Source organism: Muscardinus avellanarius, assembly GCF_963383645.1.
Source record: "Muscardinus avellanarius genome assembly, chromosome: 11".
NCBI lineage: Eukaryota > Metazoa > Chordata > Mammalia > Rodentia > Gliridae > Muscardinus > Muscardinus avellanarius.
Genome location: NC_137797.1, coordinates 67,876,121 through 67,904,067, shown reverse-complemented (window position 1 = coordinate 67,904,067; position 27,947 = coordinate 67,876,121). Strand labels below are relative to the sequence as shown.

Below are 27,947 nucleotides of genomic sequence, written 5' to 3'. Positions count from 1 at the left end.
GGGGAGGTCAGGGGTCCTGGTCACGCTGGGGACTTCTGTCCCCTTTGTCCTGACCCCTGGGTGCCTCGTCCTCACTGGAGGCCTTGGTGTGGGGGCCGGGCTGCGAGGAATCGTCCTCAAACATTTCAGGGTTCTCCAGCATCTCTCGGATCAGGGGGGGCATCGGGCCTGGAATCTCCATCTTCAGGGTAATGGCCCTTTCTGCTCCTACAATGGAGAAGCAAGGTCAGAAGGACAGGACATGGCTTTGTTTTTTTGTTTTTTGGGTTTTTTTTGTGGGTCTGGGGATGGAACCCCCCCCTGCCCAATTTTTTATTCTTTATTTTGAAACAGGGTCTCACTGAGTTGCAAAGGGCCTCACTAAGTAGCTGAGGCTGTCCTTGAACTGTGATCCTCCTGTCTCAGCTTCCCAAATGCTGGGATTTCAAGCATGCGCCACCTCACCCAGCACATGCTGGTTTTTGAACTTGTGATCCTCTTGCCTCCCTCTCCCAAGAAATGGGATTGCAGACAAGGGAATTCTATCTCTGAGTTACACCCCCAACCCTTTCTTTCTTTCTCTTTCTTTCTTCCTTCCTTCCTTCCTTCCTTCCTTCCTTCCTTCCTTTCTTTCTTTCTTTATTTCTTTCTTTCGTACTGGGGATGGAACCCAGGGGCATTCTACCTCCACGCTATACCCGTAGCCCTATTTTTTTTTTTCTTTATTTCAAAACAGGGTCTCACTGAGTTGCAAAGTAGCTGAGGCTGTCCGAGAACCATGATCCTCCTGTCTCAGCCTCCCAAATGCTGAGATTTTAAGTGGGCACTACCATGCCTGGCTCCAACCCTTCCTTCCTTTCTTCCTTCCTTTCTTTCTTTCTTTCCTTCTTTCTTTTTTCTTTTTTTGGTACTGGGGATTGAACTCAGGGGCATTCAACCTCCAAGCTACACCTCCAGCTCAATTTATTTTTATTTTGAAGCAGGGTCTCACCAGGCTGATGGGAGTCTCACTACTGAGACTGTCCTTGAACCTGTGATCCTTCTGTCTCAGCCTCCTAAGTATTGAGATTACAGGTATGCATCTCCACACCTGGCTTAGCCCTGTTTTTAATAATATTTACAACTGCTAGTATTTATCAAACAAGTACTATGTTCCAAGAATCTTTCCAAACCAGCATCAATAGAACTTTCTGTAATGATGCAAGCATTTCCCTGTCCAATACGGTAGACATTAGGAGCATGTGACTACTAAGCACTTCAGAATTGAATTTGTGTGTGTGTGTGTGTGTGTGTGTGTGTGTGTGTGTGTGTGTGTTACTGGGGGTGAAACCCAGGGGCTTGTCTACCTCCGGGCTATACTCGCAGACCTATTTTATACTTTATTTGGAAACAGGGTCTCGCTAAGTTGCTGAGAGCCTCACTAAGTAGCTGAGGCTGGCTTGGAACCTGTGCGATCCTCCTGTCTCAGCCTCCCAAGTGCTGGGATTACAAGCGTGTGCCACCACGCCCGGCTAGAAAGGAACCTTTTTCGGAGATTATGCTGGAGAACAAACCCATGCTATGCAAACATTCTACCCTTGAGCCACACACCCAGTTCTAGAACTGAATTGTGTGTGTGTGTGTGTGTGTGTGTGTGTGTGTGTGTGTGTGTTACTGAGGACTGAATCCAGGAGCATTCTATATTCCAGGCCTTTTTTATTTTTCTTTCGTTCTTTCTTTATTTTTATTTTATTTTTTGCAGTACTGCGGGTGGAACTCAAGGGCATCCTACCTTGGAACTCTACCCTCAGCCCTATTTTATTTATTTTATTACAGTACTGGGGATTGAACCAAGGGGTGTTCTACCTCTGAGCTATACCCCTGCCCAATTTTTTTTTTTTTCTTTGCGGGTCTGGGGATGGAACCCAGAGGCATTTGGCCTCCGAGCTATACCCCCTGTCCAACTTTTTATTCTTTATTTTGAAACAGGGTCTCACTGAGTTGCAGAGGGCCTCACTAAGTAGTTGAGGGTGTCTACAAACCGCGATTCTCCAGTCTCAGCCTCCCAAATGGTGGGATTACAAGCGTGCGCCACCATGCCCGGCTCCCAATTTATTATTCTTTACTTTGACACAGGGTCTCACTAAATTGCAAAGGGCCTCACTACTGGTGAGGCTGGCAGCAAACCTGCAATCCTCCTCTCTCAGCCTCCCAAGTACTGCCAGTTCTATTTTTTTTCTTTTTTCTAGTACCAGGGATGAAACCCAGGGGCATTCTACCTCCCAGCTACATTTCCAATCCTTGTGTGTGTGTGTGTGTGTGTGTGTGTGTGTGTGTGTGTTACTAGGGATGGAACCCAGGGGCATTCTACCTCAAGCTACACCCCCAGCCCAATTTTTTTATTGTTTATTTGCAAACAGGGTTTCACTGAGTTGCAAAGGGCCTAAGTAGCTGAGGCTGTCCTCGAACCGTGATCCTACTGTCTCAGCCTCCCAAATGCTGGGATTACAAGCATGCTCCACCGCACCCGGCTCTAGCCCTTTTTTTTTAATCGTTTATTTTGAAACAGGGTTATGGAGGGCTTCACTAAGTAGCTGAGGCTGGCTGCAAATCTGCGATCCTCCTGTCTCAGCCTCCCAAATACTGGCTGGGATTATAAATGTGCACCACCATTACGGCTTCTTTATTTATTTATTTATTTTGGTGGTACTGGGGACGAAACCCAGGGGCCTTCTACCTCCGGGCTACACTCCCAGACCTATTTTATATTTAATTTGGAAACAGGGTCTCTTAAACCAGCTGAGGCTGGCTTTGAACCTGCGTGATCCTCCTGTCTCCGCCTCCCAAGCATGAGGATTACAAGTGTGTGCCACCATACCCGGCCTTATTATTTATTTTGAAAGAGGGTCTCACAAAGTTCCGGAGACTGGCAGCAAACCTGCGATCTGATCCTCCTATCTCAGCCTCCCAAATACTGGTATTACAAGCATGCCCCACCACGCCTAGTTAAAGTCTCACTAATTTGCAGAGAGCCTCACTAAGTAGCTGAGGCTGGCCATGAACCTGCATTCCTCCTATTTTAGCTTCTCAAGTACTGTTTTTTTTTTTTTTTTTTTTTTTTTTTTTTTGCGGTACTGGGGTTGGAACTCATGGACATTCTACCTCTGAGTGGCATCCCCAGCCCTATTTTTTATTATTTATTTATTTTTTATTTTTTTGCGGAACTGGGGATAGAACCCAGGGGGCATTCTACCTCCAAGCTATACCCTAGCCCTATTTTTTAGTCTTTGTTTTTTATTTTATTTATTTACTTATTTATTTTGCGGTACGGGGGGGGGGGGATGGAACCCAGGGGCATTCTACCTCCGAGCTACACCCCAGCCCTATTTTTTAGTCTTTATTTTGCATTTATTATTATTTTTGTGTGTGGTGGAACCCAGGGGCTTTTCTACCTCCAGGCTATACTCCCAGACCTATTTTTATATTTTATTTGGAAACAGGGTCTCACTAAGTTGCTGAGAGCCTCACCAAGCTGAGGCTGGCTTCGAACCTACGCAATCCTCCTGTTTCAGCCTCCCAAGTGCTGGGATTACAAGTGTGCGCCACCATGCCTGGCTTGTATTATTTATTTTGAAACAGGTTCTCACTGAGTTGCAGGCCTCACTAAGTAGCTGAGGCTGTCCAGGAACCATGATCCTCCTGTCTCAGCCCCCCCAATCCAGCTGGGATTACAAGTGTGCACCACCACGCCCAGCTCAAGAACTAGAATTATAAGCATGCATCACCATACCCAGCTAGACACAGAATTTTAATTTTTTAAAAATTTTTTTAATTTTTTTAAACTAAAAAAAATTTTTTTTTAAAAGCCAGGTGTGGTGGCTCTGGTAGTACTGGGGATGGAACTCAGGGGCATTCTACCTCTGAGGTATACACCTGACTATATATTTTGTGTGTGTGTGTGTGGTACCGGGGTTCCTGGAAACCCTTCTATCTCTGGGCTACACTCCCAGACCTATTTTTATACTTTTTATTTGGAAACAGGGTCTCTTAAGCCAGCGCAGCTGGCTTTGAACCTGCGCGATCCTCCAGTCTCTGCCTCCCAAGCGCGGGGATTACAAGCGTGCGCCACCACGCCTGGCTCACCTGGCTGTATTTTATTCTTTCTTTCTTTCTTTCTTTCTTTCTTTCTTTCTTTCTTTCTTTCTTTCTTTCTTTCTTTCTTTTCTTTTCTTTTTTTTTTTTTTATGGTACTGGGGGTAGAACCCAGGGGCTTTCTACCTCCAGACTATACTCCCAGACCTATTTTATATTTTATTTGGAAACAGGGTCTCACTAAGTTGCAGAGAGCCTCTATAAGTAGTTGAGGCTGGCTTCGAAGCTGTGTGATCCTCCTGTCTCAGCCTCCCAAGCGCGGGGATTACAAGCGTGTGCCCATCTATTATTTTCTTCTTTATTTTTATTAATTGATTACATTGATTACATTTTTTGTGTGTGTGGTGTAGAGTCTCACTGAGTTAAAAAGGACCTCACTGAGCCAGGCATGGTGGCGCACGCTTGTAATCCCTGCACTTGGGAGGCTGAGACAGGAGGATTGCACAGGTTCGAAGCCAGCCTCAGTCAGCTACTTAGTGAGGCTCTCAGAAACTTAGTTGAGACCCTGTTTCTAATAAAAAATATAAAATAGGTCTGGGAGTATAGCCCAGAGGTAGAAAGCCTCTGGGTTCCACCCCCAGTACCACCAAAAAATTTAAATAAATTAATTAAAAATAAAATAAAATAAAAAGGGCCTCACTAAGCAGTAGCTGAGGCTGTCTGTTAACCACGATCCTCCTGTCTCAGCCTCCCAAATGCTGGGATTACAAGCATGTGCCACCACTCTTTATTTTGTAACAAGGTCTCACTAAGTTGAAGAGGGTCTCACTAAGTAACTGGAGCTGTCTGCGAACCTGCGATCATCCTGTTTCTAGAACTTAAATTTTAATTCACATTTCTAAGCACAGTGTGTTCCAACTCATTTAGTACTCACAATTAGCTTATGTGGCAGGCATCAATAAATACCAGTTTAAGCTGGGCATGGTGGTGCACGCTTGTAATCCCAGCATTCAGGAGGCTGAGACTGGAGGATCGCGGTTCACGGACAGCCTCAGCTACTTAGTGAGGCCCTCTGCAACTCAGTGAGACCCGGTTTCAAAATAAAGAATAAAAAAATAGGGCAGGAGCTGTAGCTCGGAGGTTGAATCTCCCTGGGTTACATCTCTAGACCCATAAATAAATAAATAAATAAATAAATAAATAAATACCAGTTTACAAACAGAAAAACAAGGTGCAAAAAAGTAAAGGAGGAAGCTGGGTATGGTGGTACATGCCTGTAATCAGTGTTGGGAAGCTGAGACAGGGGACTGAAAGTTCAAGGCCAGCCTCTGCAACTTACTGAAAGTTGTTTCAATTTTATTTTATTTATTTATTTACTTATTTATTTCCTTCTTTCTTTTTTTTTTTTTTTTGTGGTACTGAGGATTGAACCCAGAGGCATTCTACCTCCAGGCTATATCCCCAACCCCACTTTATTTTTTATTTATTTATTTTGTTTGTGTGGTTTTGGAAATTGTACCCAGGGGCATTCTACCTCTAAGTTACAACCCCAGTCCTATCTTTTTTTATTTAATTAATTAATTTATTTATTTATTTATTGCTATACTGGGGATGATGGAACCCAGGGGCATTCTACCTCTGAACTGAACTCTCAGCTCTCTTTTTTTTCTTTTTGAATTTTGAAACAGGGTTTCACTGAGTTGCAGATGGGCTAAGTAGCTGGGCCCAAAGGTTGAAGGGCTTCCAGGAACCCCAGGACCACCAAAAAAATAAAAATTAAAAAAATAAAAAAAGCCGAGCATGGTGGTGCACACTTGTAATCCCAGCGCTTGGGAGGCTGAGACAGGAGGATCACACAGGTTCGAAGCCAGCCTCAGCTACTTAGAGAGGCTCTCAGCAACTAAGTGAGCCCCTGTTTCTAAATAAAATATTAAAAAGATCTGGGAGTATAGCCCTGAGGTAGAAAGCCTCTGGGTTCCACCTCTAGTACCACAAAAAAAATTAAATTAAAATTTAAAAAATAATAAAATTTAAAAATATAAAATATTTTAATTCACTACTCAGGAAGCTAAGACAGGAGGATCCCAGATTCAAGGACAGCCTCAGCAACTTAGCGAGACTCAGAGAAACCTTGAGAGACCCTCTTTCCAAATAAGAAATAAAATCAGTAGGCCGGGAGTAGCTCAGAGGTAATTCGAATGCCTTTGGATTAAATTCCCAGTACCATAAACTAAATAAATTTTATTATTTTATTTATTTATTACTAAATATTTGGTACCAGAGATTGAACTGAGGGATTTTTATCTTCATGCTCTATCCCCAGCCCTTTTTAATTTTTATTTCAAAACAGGGTCTCATGAGGTTGCCGAGAGTCTCACTATTTGCTGAGGCTGGCCATGGACCTGCGATCCTCCTGTCTCAGCCTCCGAAGTACTGGGATCACAGGCATGTGCCATCACGCTGAGCTCCCAGCCCTATTTTTTATCTTTATATTTGAAACAGGGTCTAAGTTATGGAGGGCCTCACTAAGTAGCTGAGGTTGGCCACGAAACTGCTATTCTATCTCAGCATCCCAAGTACTGGGATTACAAGCTTGTGCCACCATGCCTGACTTTTTTTTTTTTTTTTGCAGTACTAGGGATGAAACCCAGGGGCATTCTACCTCTGAGTGACACCTCCAGCCCTATCTTTCTTTCTTTCTTTCTTTCATTCATCCTTTCTTCTGGATCTGGGGATGGAACCCAGGAGCATTCAACTTCTGAGGTACACCCCCAGCCCTATTTTTTTATACTTTATTTTGAAACAGGGTCTCACTAAGCTACAGAGGGCCTCACTAAGTAGCTGAGGCTGTCCACGAACTGCGATCCTCCTGTCTCAGCCTCCCAAATGCTGGGATTACAACCGTTTGCCACCACGCCCGGCTTTAATTTATATTTTGAAACAGGGTCTCACTCAATTGCTGAAGGCCTCATTAAGTTGTGAGGCTGGCTTTGAACCTGTGATCCTCCTGCCTCAGCCTCCCAAGTACTGAGATTAGAGGTGTGGCCCATAACACCCAGCTGTGGTGAGCACTTGCTCAGCATGTAGAAGGTACTTGGTTTTATCCCCAGCACTGCCAAAAAAAGAAAAAAAGAAAAAAAACGGAAAGCAATTTGCCCAAAAGTCACTTCTCTAGGATGTAGCCAATCTGGGACTACAATGTAGGTCAACTGGTTCTCAGTCACTTTGTTCCTGTCTCTACCTGCAGCTGTATGACCTGCAGCTCTGGGAAGACAAAGAGGGAAGGCTCACTCATGACTAACCCTTGGTACTGATGCCCCGCAGGTCGGTGATTTTCATGAGCATCCTTGGGAACATGTAGGGCTGGCTGGGCCGCCGGCGCCGGGCATAGAGCCTGAGGGCTTCCAGCAGTGGCTCCTGCAGCTTGTCTACTTTTTCAGGTTCCTCCAGGTCCATGCGGTCTATGGGGACAAGCACAATGGAACGAGAAGGGAAGGAAATGAAGGGAGAACACAGCGACAGGTGGCTATCTCCAGAGGGACCCATGGCCTCCAGGCCCTAAACTGTTGGATCCAGCCCTCCCCCCATTGTCCCTGAGCCCCAGCAGGCACCCCCTAGCCCCGCTTTAAACCCTGTACCTATTCCCATTCAGCAAGGAGCTTTCTCTAGCAAATCACTCCTGCCAGATCCCTATCTCAGCACCAGTACCTTGGGTTTCTTCAGCTGCTCCTGTCTCTGTCCCCTCACTTTTATTTATTTATTTATTTATTTTTTTTGCAGGTCTGGGGATGGAACCCAGGGCCATTTGACCTCTGAGCGACACACCCTGCCCTATTTTGTATTCTTTACTTATTTAATTAATTAATTTATTTTTTTGGTGGTACTGGGGTTCCTGGAAACCCTTTTACCTCTGGGCTACACTCTCAGACACCTATTTTTTATATTTTTATTTGGAAACAGGGTCTCTTAAACCAGCGCGGCTGGCTTCAAACCTGCGCGATCCTCCTGTCTCCGCCTCCCAAGTGCGGGGATTACAAGCGTATGCCACCACGCCCCGCCTTGTATTCGTTATTTTAAAACAGGGTCTCACTAGGTTGCGGAGGGCCTCACTAAGTAGCTGAGGCTGTCCATGAACAGCAATCCTCCTGTCTCAGCCTCCCGAATGCTGGGATTACAAGCGTGCGCCACCACGCCCAGCTATTTTTTTTATCTTTATTTTGAAATAGAGTCTCACTAAGTTTCAGAGGGTCTCACTAAGTAGCCAAGGCTGTCCGAGAACCGTGATCCTCCAGTCTCAGCCTCCTGAATGCTGGGATTACAAATTTGCAGCACCACGCCCAGCTTTTTTTTTTTTTTTCCTTGCTCTATATTCTAGGATACTGAGAAGGCTGTATAGGATCTGAGATGTCTGTGGCTTGGGGTAGGTGCAACAATTCCAGAGGCAGGGACCTCCAAGCCCCCCCCCACCCCCATTTGGCCAGATATCAGGTGTGGAGTGTGGTGGGAAAGAAGTCTGAGCAGACACCAGGGGGCGCTCCTGTACCTCCACAGATGAGGCAGATGGCACTGAGCAGCCCTGTCTCGGTGTCATCCATCTCCAGTGGCAGGAGCTGCCCAGCAAAGGCAAAGACGAGGTCTGTGAGGGGCCCAAAGCCAGCGTTGTGCATCTGGGTCCGGTTCAGAGTCAGCCCATCGGAGAAGGTCATGGTGTCCTGCTCTGGGGTATACCTTGTGCAGATCCGCAGCATCTGGAGGTAATGGTACAAGGAGGGTTATTGCTGTCTCTTTCTCCGCTGGAGGGGTTGGTATGGGAACCCATAGGGGTTGGTTGGTGGGGGAAAAGAAAGAATCAATGGAAAATAATAAAGTTAGGTTCCCGGTAAATGCAACCTGAACCAGGTATAGGGAGGAAGGCAGAGAGAAGGCCCTGAGAAATCAGGAGATGGCAGGGCATCCAGAAATCTAGGATCAGGTCCTAGGGGCAGATGCTAAGACAAAAAGCATACGCAGCATGTAATCCCAGTTACTCAGGAGACTTAGCAAGATTCCATCTCAAATAAAATAAAAACAGAAAGCTGGATGTGATGGTGCATGCCTGTAATCCCAGTACTTGGGAGGCTGAGACAGGAGGATCACATATTCCTGGCCAATTTAATGGACCTCCACAATTTTTTTTTTTTTTTTTTTTGTGGTGGTACTGGGGTTCCTGGAAGCCCTTCTACCTCCGGGCTACACTCCCAGACCTATTTTTACATTTTTATTTGGAAACAGGGTCTCCTAAGCCAGAGCGCTTGGCTGGCTTCAAACCTGCGCGATCCTCCTGTCTCTGCCTCCCAAGTGTGGGGATTACAAACGTGCGCCACCACGCCCGGCTTGGACCTCCACAATTTAATGAGACTGTTTCAAAATAAAGAATAGTGGTACATGCTTGTAATCCCCGCACTTGGGAGGCTGAGACAAGAGGATCACGGTTCGCATATAGCCTCAGCTACTTAGTGAGGCCCTGTGAAACTCAGTGAGACCCTGTTTCAAAATAAAGACTAAAGCCCAGCGTGGTGGCACACACTTGTAATCCCCGCATTTGGGAGGCTGAGACAGGAGGATTGTGCCAGGAGGCTGAGACAGGTTCGAAGCCAGCCTCAGCTACTTAGTGAGACCCTGTTTCCAAAAAATATATAAAAATAGGTCTGGAAGTATAGCCCGGAGATAGAAAGCCTCTGGGTTCTACCCCCAGTACCACAAAATAAATAAATAAAATAAAATAAAGACTAAAAAATAGAGCTGGGAGTGTAGCTCAGAGGTAGAATACCTCTGGGTTCCATCCCCAGTACCAAAAAAAAAAAAAAAAAAACCTCAAAATATATGGCTGGAGGTGTAGTTCGGAGGTAGAATGCCCCTGGGTTTCATCCCCAGTACCAAAAAACAAACAAATAAAGCCAGGCATGTAATTACAAGCACAGGCTTGTAATCCCAGCATTTGGGAGGCTGAGACAGGAGGATCACGGTTCTCAGCCAGCTTCAGCTACTTAACGAGGCCCTTTACAACTCAGTGAGACCCTGTTTCAAATGAAGAACAAAAAAAATAGGGCTGAGGGTGTAGCTCAGAGGTATAATGCCCCTGGATTTTATCCTCAGTACTGTAAAAAATAAAATAATAATAAAAATAAATAAATAAGTAAATAAATAAAATAAAAAATGAAAGCTAGGCACTGTGGCACAAATTTGTAACCTCAGTATGTGGGAGACTGAGACAGGAAAATCGCAGGTTCAAAGCCACCCCCAGGAACTAAGTAAGACCCTGTTTCCAAAAAAATAAAATAGGTCTAAGGGTCTACCCCAAAGGTAGAATGCGCCTGGGTTCCATCCCAAGTACCACCAAAAATAAAAAATGAAATAAGGCTGGGGGGTAGCTCACAGGTAAATTGTCCCTGAGTTCAATCCCCAGTACCACACACACAAAATAAATAATAAAATAAAATAAATAAAGCCAGGCATGGTGGCACACGCTTATAATCCCAGCATTTGGGAGGCTTAGCCAGGAGGATCACGGTTGGAGTTCACAGTCTCAGCTACTTAGTGAGGCCCTTTGCAACTTAGTGGGACCCTGTTTCAAATAAAGAATAAGAGCTGAGCCAGGTGGGGTGGTGCACGCTTGTAATCCCAGCATTCAGGAGGCTGAGACCGTAGGATCGCGGTTCGCGGACAGCCTCAGCTACTTAGTGAGGCCCTTTGCAACTCAGTGAGACCCTGTTTTAAAATAAAGAATAAAAAATTGGACAGGGGGTGTAGCTCGGAGGTCAAATGCCTCTGGGTTCCAGCCCCAGACCAGCCAAAAACAAACAAACAAACAAACAAAAAGAATAAGAGCTGGGTGCCAGGCGTGGTGGCGCATGTTTGTAATCCCAGCATTTGGGAGGCTGAGACTGGAGGATCACGGTTCACAGACAGCCTCAGCTGCTTAGTGAGGCACTCTGTAACTTAGTGAGACCCTGTTTCAAAATAAAGAATAAAAAATAGGGCAGGGGTTGTAGCTTGGAGGTCAAATGCACCTGAGTTCCATCCCTAGACCCGCAAAAAAAAAAAAAGTAGCCTCAGCTACTTTGTGAGGCCCTTTGCAACTCAGTGAGACCTGGTTTCAAAATAAAGAATAAAAAATAGGGCTGGGGGTGTAGCTCGGGGGTAGAATGCCCCATGGGTTTCATCCCCAGACCCACAATAAATAAATAAATAAATAAATAAATAAATAAATAAGGCTAAAGATGTAGCTCAGAGGTAGATTGCCCCTGGGTTCAATCCCCAACACACCCTCACACACACAACAATAATAATAGTAATAGTAATAGTAATAGTAATAGTAATAGTAATAATAATAATAATAATAATAATAGTAGGATGTATCTCAGTGGTAGACCACTTGTCCAATATGTATAAAACCTTGGGTTCAATCTCCAGTAGCGAGGAAGGAAGGAAGGAAAGAAGAAAGGAAAAGCTTGGGTAGAGGAGGTCTGGGGAGTCACGGATATCTGGGGGTGGGGGAAGATAAGAAAATCTTCTAGTGGACCAAGTTGCTGGGACTCTCATATGCGGGCTGGACTGTGGCGGGACCCAAAGGTCTAACGCACCAGGATGTCCAGGCAGGCAGCCTTGAGCAGAGTGATCTGGTCAGCAATGCTGAGCCCTGTGAAGCCAGGCAACCGCTTGGCAAACTCCACAATCTTGATGATGCACTTGGTGGCCAGCTCACTGAACTTGTCCCACAGCCCCAGATCCAGCTGTACACGATGGTCTGCACTAGAGTTCTGCAGGGGAGGAGAGGGAGGTTAGGGTGCGAGTGGAGGCTTCCCCTGGGAGCTGTCTTCTCTCTGCCAGTACCCCAAGCTCTGCAGGCCGCCACCCTCCTTGTCTTCAGCAGACCACAGCCTCCAACACGGGCCTTACCCACGCTCAGGCCCTGCCCTCCTGGGGATGGGCTGGCTCCTCACCGTGGTGTACTTGCCCAGCTGGCAGAGCGAGGGGAAGGTCTCCTGATGGGCTCTGCTGACCTTGCTGATGAGCTCTTCCAGCTGGGGGCTCAGCTCATAGCTGTCTGGAGACCCTTCTTCCTTTACCTCTTTCTTTTTCTTGTTCCGGTCATTTCGCACAGCTTGGGGGTAGAGCCAAGGAAGTGTCAGGACCCCCAGGGCCTTCCTTAAGATGTCCTCTCTCACCCTAACTTAATGTGTTCAGTCCTTACCATAAATATCTATTCCCTGCCACCCTAATTAGTGCCTCAGTTTCCCTGTCTCCTACATTAGTTCGTATTCCCAGGCTGGCTCTCCCCAGCCCCACCCAGGGCCTGTAGTCCCTGCTCCCTCTCCAGGCCATTCGGCTCCATCCTGCCCTTCCTGTCACCCTGCAGGAGCTGGGGGGGGGGGGAGCAGGATATGCAGGCGGCAGGATATCCACTTATAGCCTTGGCAGCACAATGGGGGGGGATGGAGAGGAGAGGCCAACCCAGAGCCATCTCAGGCTCAGTCCTGGGAACAGAGGACAGGAGGGAACTGGCAAGCCCACCATCCTGCCCTATGCAGTAGGGGAGATGTGAAACCCCAATACCCATAGACTCATTTGGAGGAAGGGTTAAGGAGAGAGAAAAATGAAAACGGGTGGGGCCTCCTGGGTGAAAGGAGCTAATCAAATAGATCTGGTCTGGGAGGAGACAACACCCCAGGGCAGGCATGATTCCAGAGGTCAGGGAAGTGGGGGTGGCCAAAGGGAAGACAAGCAACCACAGGGTAGGACAGGAGTGCTTCTGCCCAGGCTGGGTGGAAGCCTACCTTCCTTGGACATGCCCACTTCAAAGCACTTTTGTAGCCGACAGTACTGGCAGCGATTCCTGGTCACCTTGTTGATGATACAGTTTTTGTCGCGGTGACATGTATACACCATGTTCTTCTGGATGCTGCGTCGGAAGAAGCCCTTGGAGTTGAGGGGAAGGAGGGGCGTCTGTGAAGCAGGATGCTGGGAATACCAACCTCTCACTTGCCATGCAGATGGCCCCAGGCCTGACCTAATCTAAACCACGCGCCCACTCACAGCACCTGGGTCCCAGGTAACCTTGGATCCCCAATAGGCCCCGTACACACCTTGCAGCCTTCACACGAGCTGACCCCATAGTGGTAGCCAGAGGACTTGTCATTGCACACGAAGCATGGCTTGTAAACCCGAGGAGGTGGTGGAGGCGAGGGCGAGCTGGGCACCATCTCCTCTGAGCTAGTGCTCTGGGTCTCCACCGCTGTGGGGGGGAGCAGTGATGTGAAGGTCAGGGTAGGGCCCCACAGACCTCCAGGCCTTCCCACCACATCCCCTGCACCCACTTCTCCCTTGCACCCACTGGTGACAGCCATCACCACCACTAGACCTCAGCAGACACTCCTAAAAAGCCCAACCGGGTGTGGTGGCACACACTTGAAAACCCAGTACTCGGGAGGCTGACAGGACAGGAGGATCTGACAGCTACTTAGTGAGGCAATCTGCAAGTTAGTGAGACCCTGTTTCAAAATAAAGAATAAAATGGGACTAGGAGTATAGCTCGGAGGTAGAATGCCCCTGGATTCACTCCCCAGTACCACAAAAAAAAAAAAAGAAAAAAAAAGAAAAGAAAAGAAAAGAAGAAAGCTCCAGTCTGCATTGAGCTGAGATCCTAGCCCACCCCACAGTCTGGCCAACTCCTCCACAATAATGCCAGCCCAAGGCCTGCTTGACATTTTCAATTCTCCAAATTCCAGACCAAAGCCATCTCAGAAGTTAACTTCTTTGGGCCTCAGTTTCCCCAACTATGAAGTAGGAGTAGAAGGGCCCTGCACCTCTGAACTCTCATCACCCCCTGTCACTGGTAGATCTTGCCAGGTAGTTTGCCTGCCTCCCTCACTACTCTCCACCTCCAGGAGCAACAGATATGGGGGCAGGTAGGTCAATTACAGGCCACCTGCAGCTGGCAGCTGACTGAATGACCTGCTGGGATACTCAGAAATGAGAACAGGACCCGGGCTTGGTGGCACACTTGTAATCCCAGCGCTTGGGAGGCGGAGACAGGAGGATCGCACAGGTTCGAAGCCAGCCTCAGATACTTAGTGAGGCTCTGGGCAACTTAATGAGAACCTGTTTCCAAATAAAGTATAAAATAGCTGGGCGTGGTGGCGCACGCTTATAATCCCCGCACTTGGGAGGCAGAGACAGGAGGATCGCGCAGGTTCAAAGCCAGCCGCACGTGCTGGCTTAGGAGACCCTGTTTCCAAATAAAAATGTAAAAATAGGTCTGGGAGTGTAGCCCGGAGGTAGAAGGGCTTCCAGGAACCCTAGTACCACCAAAAAAAAAATTATATATATATATATATATATATATTAGGTCTGGGAGTATAGCCCGGAGGTAGAAAGCCCCTGGGTTCCACCCCAGTACCACCAAAAAAAAAAAAAAAAAAAAAGAAAGAAAGAAAAGAAAAGAAATGAGAACAGGAGCTGGGCATAGTGGCTTGGGAGGCTGAGACAGGAGGATCACCAGCCTCAGCTACTTAGTGAGGCCCTTTGCAACTCAGTGAGACCTTGTTTCAAAATAAAAAATAAAAAAATCAGGAATGGGGGTGTAGCTCAGAGGTAGAATGCCCCTGGGTTCCATCCCCAGGACAGGGAAAAAAAAAAAAAAAAAAAAGAACAGCTAGGCGTGGTGGCATGCTTGTAATCCCAGTGCTTGGGAGGCTGAGACAGGAGAATCGCACAGGTTCGAAGCCAGCCTCAGCTACTGAGTGAGGTTCTCAGAAACTTAGTGAGACCCTGTTTCCAAATAAAATATATTTTTTTAAAAATAGGTCAGGGGTGTACCCCAGAGGTAGAGGCCCCTGGGTTCCATCCCCAGGACCAAAAAAAAAAAAAAGAACAACTTGATGTCTCTCAAGAAGTGTGGGTAATTCTTGGCCTTTTCTCCCCACCAACTACCAAGGTCCTTTGCTCCAGAAGCCAGTGAGGCAGTGAAGCACCAGAGTCAGAGGACAAGCAACAGCCTAATTTCACACCTAAAGGAACTGAGTCCAAGATAGGGGGCATGACAGGTACTGTGCCATGCTGCCAGCTAGCAGCAGAGTCAAGGCTCCCAGGTCCTCTGACTAGACCTAAACTGCCATTAGTGAGAAGCTGAGGAAGGGTGCTATTTGCTCAGATTAAGTCTAGAAGCTGCTGGGGGTGCAGCAAACCAGAGAGTCAGGTGACAGTAGGTAAACAGAGCTGGTGGGGGAGGGGACCTACCTCTGGACCCTCTCTGACCCTTCACTCCTAAACTACCTCTGAAAATACTCAACTGCAGTTTGCAGGGGGTCGCATCCTCCTTTCTGTGCAGGAGGCCACCCAGTAAATCCTGGGCAAACGTGTGGTTGATCTTCAGATCTGTAAATTATCCAAACTGTGGTACCTGTTGCCCAAACCTGGAGGATCCAAGATATTGCAAGAAATCCCTAACGAACCCACTCCACAGGAGGGAAGCACTTCCCACCCTACACACACACACACACACACACACACACACACACACACACACCTCAATTAGCATAAGAATCCTGCCAGAGTGAGATTCCCCAATGAAAGGGGGGGGAAGGGTGTCAGGAATCTATTCAAGACTGGGGGGAGGGACCTCCAGGAGGGCTAGTGCTGGGAGAGTGGGGAGGGCTGGAATGCCTTTCAGGACCTCTCCTCACCCCTTAGGCCCACCCTGGTGTCCACAGGGGCATGTGTCCTGCCCACAGGCCTGTGTGGGGTGGTGCTCTCTCCGGTTGCTGACGCCCTCCCTGCCCGCAGAGCGCGCCTCATTTCCTCTCTTGCGCAAGGGCCTGGGTGCGGTCAGACTGGCATGGGGCAGCGCCAGCCAATTATAAGACTGGGGGCCCCGGGGAGCCAGGCCCAGGGGCAGCTTTTCCCGTCTAAGTGGTACTGTCACCTATTCTGACACCCCTCTGGCATACTCCAGACCCCTGAACCCTAAAGTGTAGTCCAGTGGTTCTAAGGTCAGGACTGTGTGCGGAGGTGCTGGAAGGGGACTGCTTTCTCCTTCCATCTGATCACCTCCTCTACCCAGGGCTGAGACCCCACCACTGGGATGCTGTTCCTGGGCTAGGCAGGGGCCCCTGCTGGGGAGGAGGGGGACTCTGGGTTTTCCTCCTTTTAAAGCCCAAATTGCTGAAATTGAGGAAATTCCTGGCCAGGCTGAGCGGATCTTCAAACAAACTCTTTATAACCGGCTGTAAACGCTCCCAGCTGCGGGGCCCAGAGCTGAGCAGCTTGAACTCCCAATCTAGCACACACCTCGGAGACAATCTCACAAGCCAACACCACCCAGGGCACAGGCATAGGGGATCCCTATAACCCTGACCCGATCCTAGCACCGAGGAGCCGAGGGACTCACAAGTGGGCATCAAGGCACACTCACTCCAACCGTGCCGGGTAGGTGGAGGACAAGTCACAGGCACACACGCGTGCACACACACACACACACACACACACACACACACACACACACCTCCACCACCACCACCACCACTGGGCTATGAATAACAAGAGAACAGCTCTACCACCAAATACTGCAGCCTGCCAACACAGCACCAGGACATGAAAGCCTGCAAGCACACACAAACATACCATCTTGCCCCTTTCTCTAAACCACTTTCTCTGTGAAAGTGTGTGGGGTGCCTAAAGCTGGCGTTGTGCATCCACGCCCACTAGGACCCTAGAGGCTAAAATATCATCCAAATTGAAATGCAAAAACACCCTGCCAATCAAGTATAAGGGAATTCCATGGGCCTGAATAAGAACAGGGTCTTTGCCCAGACCCTCTTAAAAAAATTAAAAAAAAAAAGCCTTCCTGGAAGATCCTCCCCACCTCAGAACCCTCCCCTAATATATCCCAAATCCCTATCCTATTGGACAATGAGAAGAAGGCTAAGAATTCACAAGGCTTTGGTGCAGAGCAATAGTTCCATGCTTTCTCCACCCTTTAAACGGCACTCTTTAATTCTCGCCTCGCCCCCCCCAAAGTATGGTCTCCTGTTTGCCACCTCCCCCTTCCAGTCTCCCAGTTGTTAAATCTGAGCAGCTCTACCCTGGAACCACAAAAAAAAAAAAAAAACACTGAACTTGTAAACAGCGCTGCTGAGTGCCAAGGAGCGAGGCGCGTTGGCGGGGGCTCGGTGACCCGGCGCGCGCACTCCCCCGGCGCCGGCCGCCCGCCCATTCCCTGCGCGCTCCCCAAGCCCCGGGCCCCGGCCGGCCGTTCCCGGGCCGCGGGCGCAGTCCCAGTCCCGGGTAAATTTGGGGGGTGTTCCAGGCTCCCCTCCCGGACTCTCCCCACACCCCACCCCGCCAGGCACTGCGGCCCAGGCTTCAAAGCCGCCTCTCATCTGGACTTCATTTGTACTGCCTCTCAGTCCCCAGCTTTTTATTACTGCTCTGGAAAGGGGTTCCTGGGCCCCAGGCCTGGCATCTCCCGTTTCACAGAGGGAAAAGATGGATACTGGGGAACGCCGTCGGCTACTCCTCAGCTGCTGTCACCTCCAGACTGCTCACACACGCGCGCACACACACACACACACACACACACACACACACACACAAACTTTGCTTTAAACTTTTCGCTTCCTGCTGAAATTGTGTGTTGGAGCCATAGAAAAAAGTGATCTCTCATACAACCAAATTCATGTTTCCAAACACTTCTTTTTTAAATGGGAGGGGCAGGGTCCAGACCTCTCCCTCTTATGTGCACAACCCCGTGCACCCCACAGGCAGAGCACACAGGATGCACTCTGGGACACAGCGCTTTCCAAAACCGCCCCCGCAGCCACGCAGGGGTACACGCCCTCAAAGCCTCGCGCCACAAACATCCCCACACGGAGCCCTGCAGATCTGCCAACTCAGGCTGAGGGCGACAGTGCGGAGGGACCCCACTCCCACAGCCACGCCACCCAGGCCAGGGCTGCCCACGCCAGGGAGTCACACGCTCTGCAAATATTTCCACGCTCCCAATTTTGCACATGGGCTTTACAAACGCCACCCACGGTCCTGGGTGCCATATCCACTCCGGGCCAGGGACCTGAGGGCACAAACTACCAACACACCTCGGTCTCTCCCTATTGCCAGGAACTCTGGAGCACATCAACCACAGGTCCCAGCTAAACACCCACCATGGAAAACCACACACTACTCCAAACACTACTGCACGCACGCAAAGGAGCCGCTGAGGCCCCCGCGTTTAAAGGGCCAGTACCTCGTACAGAAAGAGCCAGAATCTCCTTTGCACCCAAGTTCCCACCTTTGCACAAGGAAAGAGTAAGCACCAGCCTCTCTTGCACCCCCCACCCAACCCCCAAGCTTGAGTACCTACATTGCAGGCTGGCGGGTTGTGGCCAAGCAAAAGACTCAAGTCCGGCGAAACAGGAGCTGCCGGTGGCTCTGCGCAGCAAGCCGGCCCCGGGCCCGGCCGCCCCATACAGCCGTCGCGGACCCGGGGCAAACGATTCCATGCAGTCGTACATCGCGACCCGGCTTGGAGGGAGGCTGGGTGCTAGAACACCAAGGACCCGCAGCCGATTCCCCCTCCTCCCCCGGCGGCGCCCCGCTCCTGGAGGGGGGGAGGGGGAGGGCTAGCATAGGGCGCTGGGCTGCATGGGGGGTAAGGGGAGGGCGGGGAAGAGGGGGATCCCCAGCAAAGGAAAGGGACTGGGCGGGGCACGAGTCCCGGGCAGCCGCTTCTGTCTCCTTCCAGCTCTCGCTCGGAGCCTCCCGGCTGCTAGCACTGGGGAGACCTTTTGTAAAAGCAAAGCCTGGAGGGGTGGGGGGTGGGGCTTGGAGAACGTAGGGGGCCGGGCACCAAGATGAGCAGAGCTGGGAGTGGAACGCACACACATACACTCTCGGCGCGCGCCCTAGCTTAGACATACATCCATGCATGCGTTTATTTTGGCAGGCACCATGCTCTTGCAAATATGCAATAGTGCACTTGCGTGTCTCCACGCACATAAATTCATAGATGCACACATGTTTATGCAAGCACATCTGGCTCGGGAGAATGCTTGCAAGCTTTCTCCACAGTCCGGAGGCTTTGCACGCTTATGCACTTAGGCGCGTGCCCAGGTTGGGATTGGAAGAAGGAGTGGAAGAACCAAGCACACGCATTTCCTTTCGTACAATTTCCCCGCTTCTCTCATCCTTCCTTCTTCACACGAGTCAGTAGAGGCAGGGATGTTAAGGGTTTGGGGGAGAGCGAAACGTGGAGGTTCCCCGCGACGCAGTTCTCCAGAGCCGGAGGACCTGCACTACCTCCACCCCCACCCCTCATTCCCAGGCCTGGCTCCTCCCTCTCCCTTCGCGCGCACGCGCACGCGCGCGGCTCAGGGCCGAACAGCGCATTCCTGCGGCTCGGCGCGCGCTCCCGCCTCCTTCCTTCCCGTCCTCCCCACCCCCGGTCCGAGGGCCGGAGCGCGCTCCCGCCGTGAACTCTCCGGGAACCCCCCTCGGGGCGGGTGGCCGGGCGCGCTCACCTCCTCCTGACCCGGCCCCGCCCCGCCCCGCCCCGGCCGGCGGAGTCCCCCGCCCCCCCGCCCGCGCCGCGCGGCCGCGTCTGCGCTCCTGCCCGCGGTGCTCCCTCCCAGCCCGGGTCCTCCCTCGCCGCGTCCGGCGCGCCAGCCTCCAGTGCCCCCGACGCGCCGCGACTGACACTCCCCGAGCGCCCCACCGTCTCGCTCAGCGCCCTCTCCTCGAACCTAACTGCGCTTTTACAGCACGCAGCTATCTCCAAACCGCCCCAACAGTGCCAAAGGCGCCTCCGACGAAGCCGCCCCTCCAGTGCCAACTTCCCTCCCCCAGTTTCTAGCGTGCCAGGAGCCCCAGGGTGCCAGTGCCCCCTCGGCAATAGCCGCTGTGGTCCTCAGCTGTCCCGGGGCCATTTACACCCCACCGTCGGCAGTAGCCGCCCTCCCCGTCGGCGCCACCCCGCGTCCCGGGGCTCGGGGGAGCCGCTCACGGTCCCCTCGGCCGCCCCTCCCCGGCCTGGACGCCCCCTCGGGACCGGGAGGGGACCTGGGGGCGGGGGCTTGGCCACGTCAGAGCTGGCCCCTGCCGGGCCCGGCCGAATCGGGGACCCTGGCCCGGGGACAGCGCCGGCGGCGGCGACTCCCGGAAGCCGCCCCCCGCGCCCCGCCCGCCGCCCGCCCGGCCGGCTCCGGGAGCACCCCGCCCGGCCCCTTCCCCCGCTGGCGGCGCGGCCGGGCCAGGGTGGGGCGCGCTTTTCTAAGAATCTGCTGAACGGTGTCGGGGGCGCACTGGGGTTCTGCAGGAGTGGGGCGCCTGTTGGAAGAATAAAGAGCAGGAAGGGGTGCCAGAGTAGGCAGGGAGGGAGGGGCAGGGGAGGGGCCGGCGGCTGCCGGGACTGGGGGGGCAGGGCTGGGAAGTAAGGCCTGGACTGCGGCTGAGGGGCTGGGGGGGGGGGGGCAGGGCTGACCCGGGCTGGAAGCCGGCAGGCTAGGGACCGCAGCGCTCTCCAACCTAGTATGAGCTCCCTCTTATGGCCCAACCACAAATACCCCATTTTTCAATTCAGCCCCCCAAAAAAGAAAAGCGGAGGATAGGTTTCTTAATTGGAATATACAAAAAAATAAGTGTAAAATGGGGATAACCCAAAAACAAGGGGGAAAGAGCCCTGATTAGTCAACTTCAGGCTGTCATCCCCCCCTTTCCCCTAGGAAATCTGAAAGGTCCCAATTAAGTCAGGCCTGCCTGGTTGGTAATTAGAACCAGAAGTGGCCAGGCCACAGGGAGGGGGTAGGAGGAGGGCACAGAGGAGCGGGGGTGGGAGGGCTCCGGGAAGCCGTGAGTCCTCAGTAGCCCCCCTTTCCCTTCACCAAATGCACCCCACTCCCATCACTCCCATCTGTGTGAGCTTCCCAGTCGTTGCTGAGAGGGGCCTTAGGATCAGGCATTAGGAGGCCCACCCTTCCCATCAACCCCAACCCCCCATTCTAGACAGACAGTACAGCCTTGGGTAGAAGGCAGGATGGGGGGAATCTAGTGCCCCCTTTCCCCCCCAAAGCTCCCCCAGCCCTTATTGCAGCAATTAGACCCATTAGCCTTCTAGCATTTCATGGGAACCAGATGTTCTCCACCAGCCTGGTGAGAGCATGAGGGGGGCTGCTGCCTGACTCACCCCCTTCCCTATGATCCCCACCACCAGGGCGCACCCCATCCTAGCTAGATCCCCACAAAGGCCTGGCCCCAGAGGCAAAGAAGAGCATACCCCTCACTCACTAAGGAAGCCTTAGCACTCAGACTCTGGCATGTTCACCCTTCAGAGCCCCCACCCCCTGTAAGGGCGAGTTTGGCCAGGATTGGGGAGGACCTGGGGCAGCTAAGTCCTAAGCATCCCTTCTCCCTCCCCCTGCCCCGCCCCTCCTGCCACCTTCTGGACGAGGCTAGAGGATAACTGGCTCTGAATTCCTCATGCTAAATTTTCCTTTTCTTCCAAAACCCTCCCTCAAAAAACTGAAGGGGCATTTCAAAGTGAAGCAGGCCCCGCCTAGAAGGGTAAGTCCTAGGCAAGGAGTCCCACCTGAAAGGCAGTGGGAGGGGCCTTTGGAGGAGGAGGAGGAGGAGGGGACAGCAGGGGGGGGATAGGGAGGTGTGAATAAGGGATGGGACCCAAAGTAATGATATGAGGAGCCCTGGGCAGGATGGGGGCTGGGACGGGGTAGGGGGCCAGGAGAGGGGGGTGCAGCCTGGGCCCCAGTGGCGGCGGCTTGCCCGGCTCCCCCCGCCGGAGAGGTTTCCTGTTGCAATCAAAGCCCCGTTTGTGTCGGCCTGGAGCTGGAGCCGGAGGAGGAGAGACCGGGAGGGGAGGGGAAGGAGCCAGTCACTGGGGTTTTTTCCTGGAGGAGGCCTCTCTGCCGCCTCTCGCCACCCGCCACCCATACCCGCCAGCCTGCTCTCCTGGCTTTTTTCTCCCAGTTGCCTGGGTTTGCTCTGAGTCTGCCCCTTTTGGCCTAGATAGCTGCCCTGTCTTGTTTAGGTTTGAGAGGTCTCTCTTCTTGCGGGTTTGGGGATGGAACCCAGGGACATTCGACCTCCAAGCTACACCCCTTGCCCTATTTTTTATTCTTCATTCTGAAACCAGGTCTCACTGTGTTGCAAAGAGCCTCACTGAGTAGAGGAGGCTGTCTGCGAACCGTGATCCTCTGGTCTCAGCCTCCCGAATCCTGGGATTACAAGTGTGTGCTACCATGTCCGGCTCTTCTTGAGTTTTCAAGTGGGACTCCTTTTTTGTCTCTGCCAGCCTACCCTCAGTTTCCTTGTGTGTGGTGAAGTCTGGGCTCCCTGCCCCAAGGATACTAACTCCATGACCAGGGCAGCTGTCTCTAGGTTTAGAGGGAAAATGGCCAGGTCCCCAAGATCACAGCTACCTCCTCAAGGCCGGAAGGAGAGCATGGCTTCCCTTCCCTTCCAGCACACTCTGTTCCCTGTAATCTTGATAAAGCAAATATACAACACACCGATGCACACAAACAGAGAGTCGCAGGGACACAGACACCAGGGGTTTCATGCACATGCATGCACGGGTGCGCGCGCACACACACCCCTCCGTTTTCCACGCACACAGGCCCGAGCTTGCCTCCGCAGCAGGCTCCCCTCACCTCGCCCCTCCTCCAACAAGCTGTTCTGAGATGCCTGCCTCACCCACTGAGGCCCAGGGAGAGCCCCAAAAGGTGGGGAAAGTCTTCCCTTTTCAGCAAGGATGTCCCCAAGGTTCCAGAAACCCCATAATAAGACCTGAGTCAGCTCTGGGCTCCCTTATGGACCACCCTCTCTTATTCTAAGTGTGTGAGAGAGTGGTCCACAGAATCAGAGAGGACTCAGGGGCACGGCTCGTGGTGAAGATGGCCTTGACATCAGATTTAGGCCTCTAGTCCCTTTCCATTAGATGGTCCCATAAGGAACCACAGGTCAGAGAAATGAGATGGCACTCTCAGGTCCGACTACTCTCCACTAGGTGAGGTTTCCCAGACTCCAGGATCTCTTCTGCTTTCTGTACTGCCACTAGGTGCCCCACCCCCGTGCAAGCTGTCTGCACCCAAGCCTTCCCCTCCTCCCCACCCCACCTGCCACCTCCCTGCCCAGACCTGTCCCTCCATGCTAGCCGCACCCTCCCTAGCTACCTGCCCTGGTTCTAGCTTCTCCCTCAGATTTCTCCTTTCAGCCCCACTCCTTAGAGCAGGTTTTGGGTCTGGATCCCCTACTTTGACCTTACTTTGAACTCTAGCCTTGGTCTCCATGATTTCCGAACTTCACTGGGGACTGGTCTCTGATTCTGAACACTCCCCCACTACCATCCTTTCTCCCCCCCCCCCCCCCCCCCCCCGTTACTCCAGCTCCCTTAGTTGCCGCTTTCAGAACCTGAAAAAATCAAGCCCCAAGAGACTGAGTTGTATGGTTCTCTGCAAGAACTACATTCATAGCCAGGAGTGGTGGTACACACCTGTAATCCTAGCACTTGGGAGACTGAGACAGGAGGATCACAGGTTTGAGGCCAGCCTCAGCTACTAAGTGAGGCTCTTGGCAACTTAGTGAGACCCTGTTTCAAAATGAAAAATAAAGTAGGGCTGGGGTGTAGCTCCCAGGTAGAACTCCCCTGGGTTCAATCTCCAGTAACACACACACACACACACACACACACACACATTCATGGGGAGAGAGTGGTTCTTTCTCACTTTCCTCAGACCCTAGGACAGATTCACAGGATAAAAATAAAGAAGAGGGAAGCCCAGCTGAGGTTTCCAGAAAGGGGGCTTTGTCCTATCCTTCACCTGCACTACTCAGTAAGCCCTACTGGACTACACACATGCCACTGCAGACCTCACACACTCCAGACACAACATCAGAGGCCCTAGGAAATGCCCCTCGCTCCTCACACTGACTCTTTGTTGTGCACCTGGAATTCTGTACATGTACAGAGTCTCAGAGAGATGCTGCTGCACACACAACTACATATGGTTGCACACACACACACACACACACACACACACACACACACACACACGCATGCACATCTCCAGATGAGAACATTCTTTCCAGGGCAGATGCCAATCCAGTCTAGTCACCACTTCTTTTTTTTCTTTTTTCTTTTTTTTTTTTTCTTTTTTTTGCTGTACTGGGGATTGAACCCAGGGGCATTCTACCTCCAAGCTACACTCCCAGCCCTCTTTTATTTTTCTTTGGAAACACGATCTAGCTAGTTGATGAGAGTCTCACTACTTGCTGAGGCTGACTTTGAACCTGTGATCCTCCTTTTTCAGCCTCCCAAGTACTGGAATTACAAGCTTATGCCATCACACCCAACTTAGGCTCCTTTATTCCAGCCTCTGCCTCTGAGCTTGTACAACTATTAAGAATGTGTCTGTCTCTGTCTCTCTCTCTCGTTTTTCTCTTCACCAGGCTTACATGCTGATCCTTTACCTCTCAAAGCCCTGTACCCCAAACTCCAGTAAATGGGCACCCCCACCTGTAATGGCCAGGCCAGAAGAGTAGAGAGGAGTCCCAGGGGAGCAGGGGAGGCCCAAACTTTGCCTGCTGTCAGCACTCAAAGGCTTAACCCAAAGAGGGCAGGCCTGGGGGACAAGTAGGGATCTGCACAGCATGTGGGCACCATGCCAGACCCCAAGGGAGAGGAGGAGCTCAGAATCATGTGACTAGAGGGGAGGATGCTTCTGGAACCTCCCCCACCTCTCTGGATTGTTCATGGTACAGGAGCCACCTTCTTCACTGCTGTTTGCATCCTTCCTAGAACAAAGCAGGAGAGTACCCTGACCCTACACACCCTTGAGCACCTTGTACTACGTTTCTTTGCAGACTCAGAGCAATCTTACCTCTTGATCGTAGACATAGCTCCTCGGCCTCCCAGACCCCTTTACTTCCCAACCTGGCTCCTCCACCTCCCACCTGCATACAGGCAGCAGCGCAGCCTCAGACTGCACTAGATCCCCCTTGGCTGTACACACAAAAGTACACCCTCTGTTAGCTGACATACACAGGAGGCCGTTTTAAACCTCCTGATTTTTTTTTTCCGGCACTGGGGATGGAACCCAGAGGCATTCTACCTCTGAGCTATATCCCCAGCCCTACTTTTTATTCTTTACTTTGAGACAGGGTCTCAGTGAGTTGCAAAGGACCTAAGTAGTAGCTGAGGCTGTCTGCAAACCACAATTCTCCTGTCTCAGCCTCCCAAATGCTGGGATTACAAGCCTGTGCCACCATGCCCAGCTTAAACCTCCTAATTTTTTTTTTTTTTTTTTTTTTGGTGGTACTGGGGGTGGAACCCAGGGGCTTTCTACCTCTGGGCTATACTCCCAGACCTATTTTTTTTTTATAATTTATTTGGAAACAGAGTCTCACTAAGTTGCTGAGAGCCTCACTAAGTAGGGGAGGCTGGCTTCGAACCTGTGCGATCCTCCTGTCTCAGCCTCCCAAGTGCTGGGATTAAAAGCGTGAGCCACCACGCCCAACAAACCTCCTGATTTTAAACCTGCTATTTCCCCATCCCTTTTGAGCAGGAGAGCTCCCATTTGCAAATGCTTGCCTGTAGTTCACATCCAATCCCCTCCCCACCACCATTATCACTCCTCTCCACTACTCCATCAGACCAGTCCTTCATCCCCTGCCCACCTTCCTAACTGGGATGCCAACGTTCCACATAACCCACCCTCCAGATGCCCTCCTGTTTCCATTTGCCCTCATCCCCCAAGATCCCTGGGACTCACACAGAGAGGCCATCTCCTTGGGGAGGTCAGGCTGGCCCAGGCCCCGGAAGGTAGGGCTCAGCATCTCGAATGGTGGGGACCCCCTGAGTGCCCCTGGAAAGGCGAAGGGGAAGCCTGCCCCTGGGTATCCAGATCCGGGCCCCAGGGCACCAGCCACAAAGAGTCGCTCCTTATTGGTGGCCATGGCAGCTGCGATGTGGGAGTCCCCTGGGGTCTGCAATGGGCGGGGGTGATCTTCAGCCACAGCCCCCGCCCATGCCCACTGCCCGGGCCTGGGAGGCTCCGTGCCCACCCTGCCTGGCCTGGTCACAGGGTCTCCAAGAGTCCTAGAGAGAGAGGAAAAGGAGAGGTGAGAAAGAGCACTCTGAAGTTCCAAGCCCCGTGGCCCCTGTCAGGTGTGTCTACACTGCCCTGGCTTGGGCCCCTCCCAGTGAAGAGAAGGCAGGGCAGGGAGTTGTGCAGACTCTGAGAAACTCTCTGGATTAGCTCCACAGAAGGGCAAACTGAGGTTCTGAAGTGAACGATGGCCCAAAGACTTTTTGAGGAGAGGATTCCCAGACTGAAAAGTGATCATGAAGCACCACAGTTGGGTTAGACATTTGACTTAACCCTTGTATCAGTTCTGTGAAATGTGAATTACGATACCCATTTCACAGATGAGGAAAATGAGGCTAAGTGACTGGTGAAGGTCACAGGGCTATAAGTGGTGGAGCCAGGATGCAAACTGTCAGGCTGGGGGTGTAACGGCTTAGTGGTAGAGCGCCTGCCCACCCTGTGGGAGGCCCTGGGTTCCATCCCCAGCCAACCTCCCCCCAAAATACTTGATTTCTCTACCACCCTCCAGAGGAGAGTGTACAGGAGAGTGTCACCTGAACTGACATCTCCGCCAATCGCTGGCGATGGGGCCTTAGTGAGTTAGTTATTATCTCTGTGTCTCAGTTTCCTGATATACCATTGGGAATAACAATAGGCCCACTGCAGAAGGCTACTGCAAGGATTCAGTAATTTAACATGGGTAGCTGGATGTGGTGGCACACATCTATAATCCCAGGACTTGGGAGTCTGAGACAGGAGGATTGCAGGTTCAAGGACAGCTTCAGCAATTAGTAAAACTTTCATCAACCTAGTTGGACTCTGCTTCAAAAATAAAAAAATAAAATAGGGCTGAGGGTGTAGCTCAGACGTAGAATGTCCCTGGGTTCAATCCCCAGTATCACACACACAAAAAAAACCCCAATAACATGTAATGTACTGAGAATGTAGGGCTTATTGTAAATGCTATATAAATGTCTCAAATTCTTTCCCTTTGTATCTTTTCTTCCTCTATACCTCCTCTCTCTCATTGTTTATATTTTTATTTTTGAGGGGGGTCCTAGGGATTGAACCCAGAGGCATTTTACCATTGAGCTATACTTCCAGCTTTACTTTTTTTGTTGTTGTTTTTTCAAACAGGGTCTCACTAATTTCCAGAAGGCTGGCCTCAAACCTGTGATCCTCTTGTCTCAGCCTGCCAAGTACTGGGATTACAGGCATGCACCAAAAGGGACTGGCTACGCCTCCCTTGTAATTAGCATTTCCCTCTCTATCTTCCTCAGTACTTCTTTCTTCCCCCTTCCTAAATTTTTATCTCCAATCAGCCCTTATTCCATACCTCTTCTGTACCCTCTCCTTCAAATCAGGGATGTTGATGCAACCTTCACTACGTGATAACTATGATGCAAGGAAACTCTTTTTTCTTTTCTTTTTGTACTGGGATTAACCACAGGGGCGTTCTACCTCTGAGCTACCCCAGCTCTATCTTTTTTTTTTTTTTTTTTTTTTTCCGGGTACTGGGGATGGAACCCAGGGGCATTCTACCTCCAAGCTATACCCTCAGCCCTATTTTTTTTTATTCTTTATTTTGAAACAGGGTCTCACTGAGTTGCAAAGGGCCTCACTAAGCAGCCAGCTGAGGCTGTCTGAGAACCATGATCCTCCTGTCTCAGCCTCCTGAATTACAAGCGTGGGATTACAAGCGTGAGCCACCAGGCCTGGCTTTATTTATTTATTTATTTATTTTGTGGGTCTGGGGATGGAACCCAG

At 51.1% G+C, this 27,947-nt stretch overlaps 1 protein-coding gene across 1 annotated transcript; it reads right to left on the bottom strand.

The window, feature by feature from the left end:
- Positions 1-7: 7 nt before the first annotated feature.
- RARG (retinoic acid receptor gamma) lies at positions 8-26,049 on the bottom strand (the record flags this gene model as incomplete). Its single annotated transcript, XM_080706283.1, has 8 exons — positions 8-207; positions 7,353-7,511; positions 8,594-8,798; positions 11,673-11,849; positions 12,033-12,193; positions 12,867-13,008; positions 13,176-13,324; positions 25,866-26,049. The coding sequence occupies 8 exons, from the start codon at positions 26,047-26,049 to the stop codon at positions 8-10; spliced, it is 1,377 nt and encodes a 458-aa protein (XP_080562409.1).
- Positions 26,050-27,947: the final 1,898 nt, after the last annotated feature.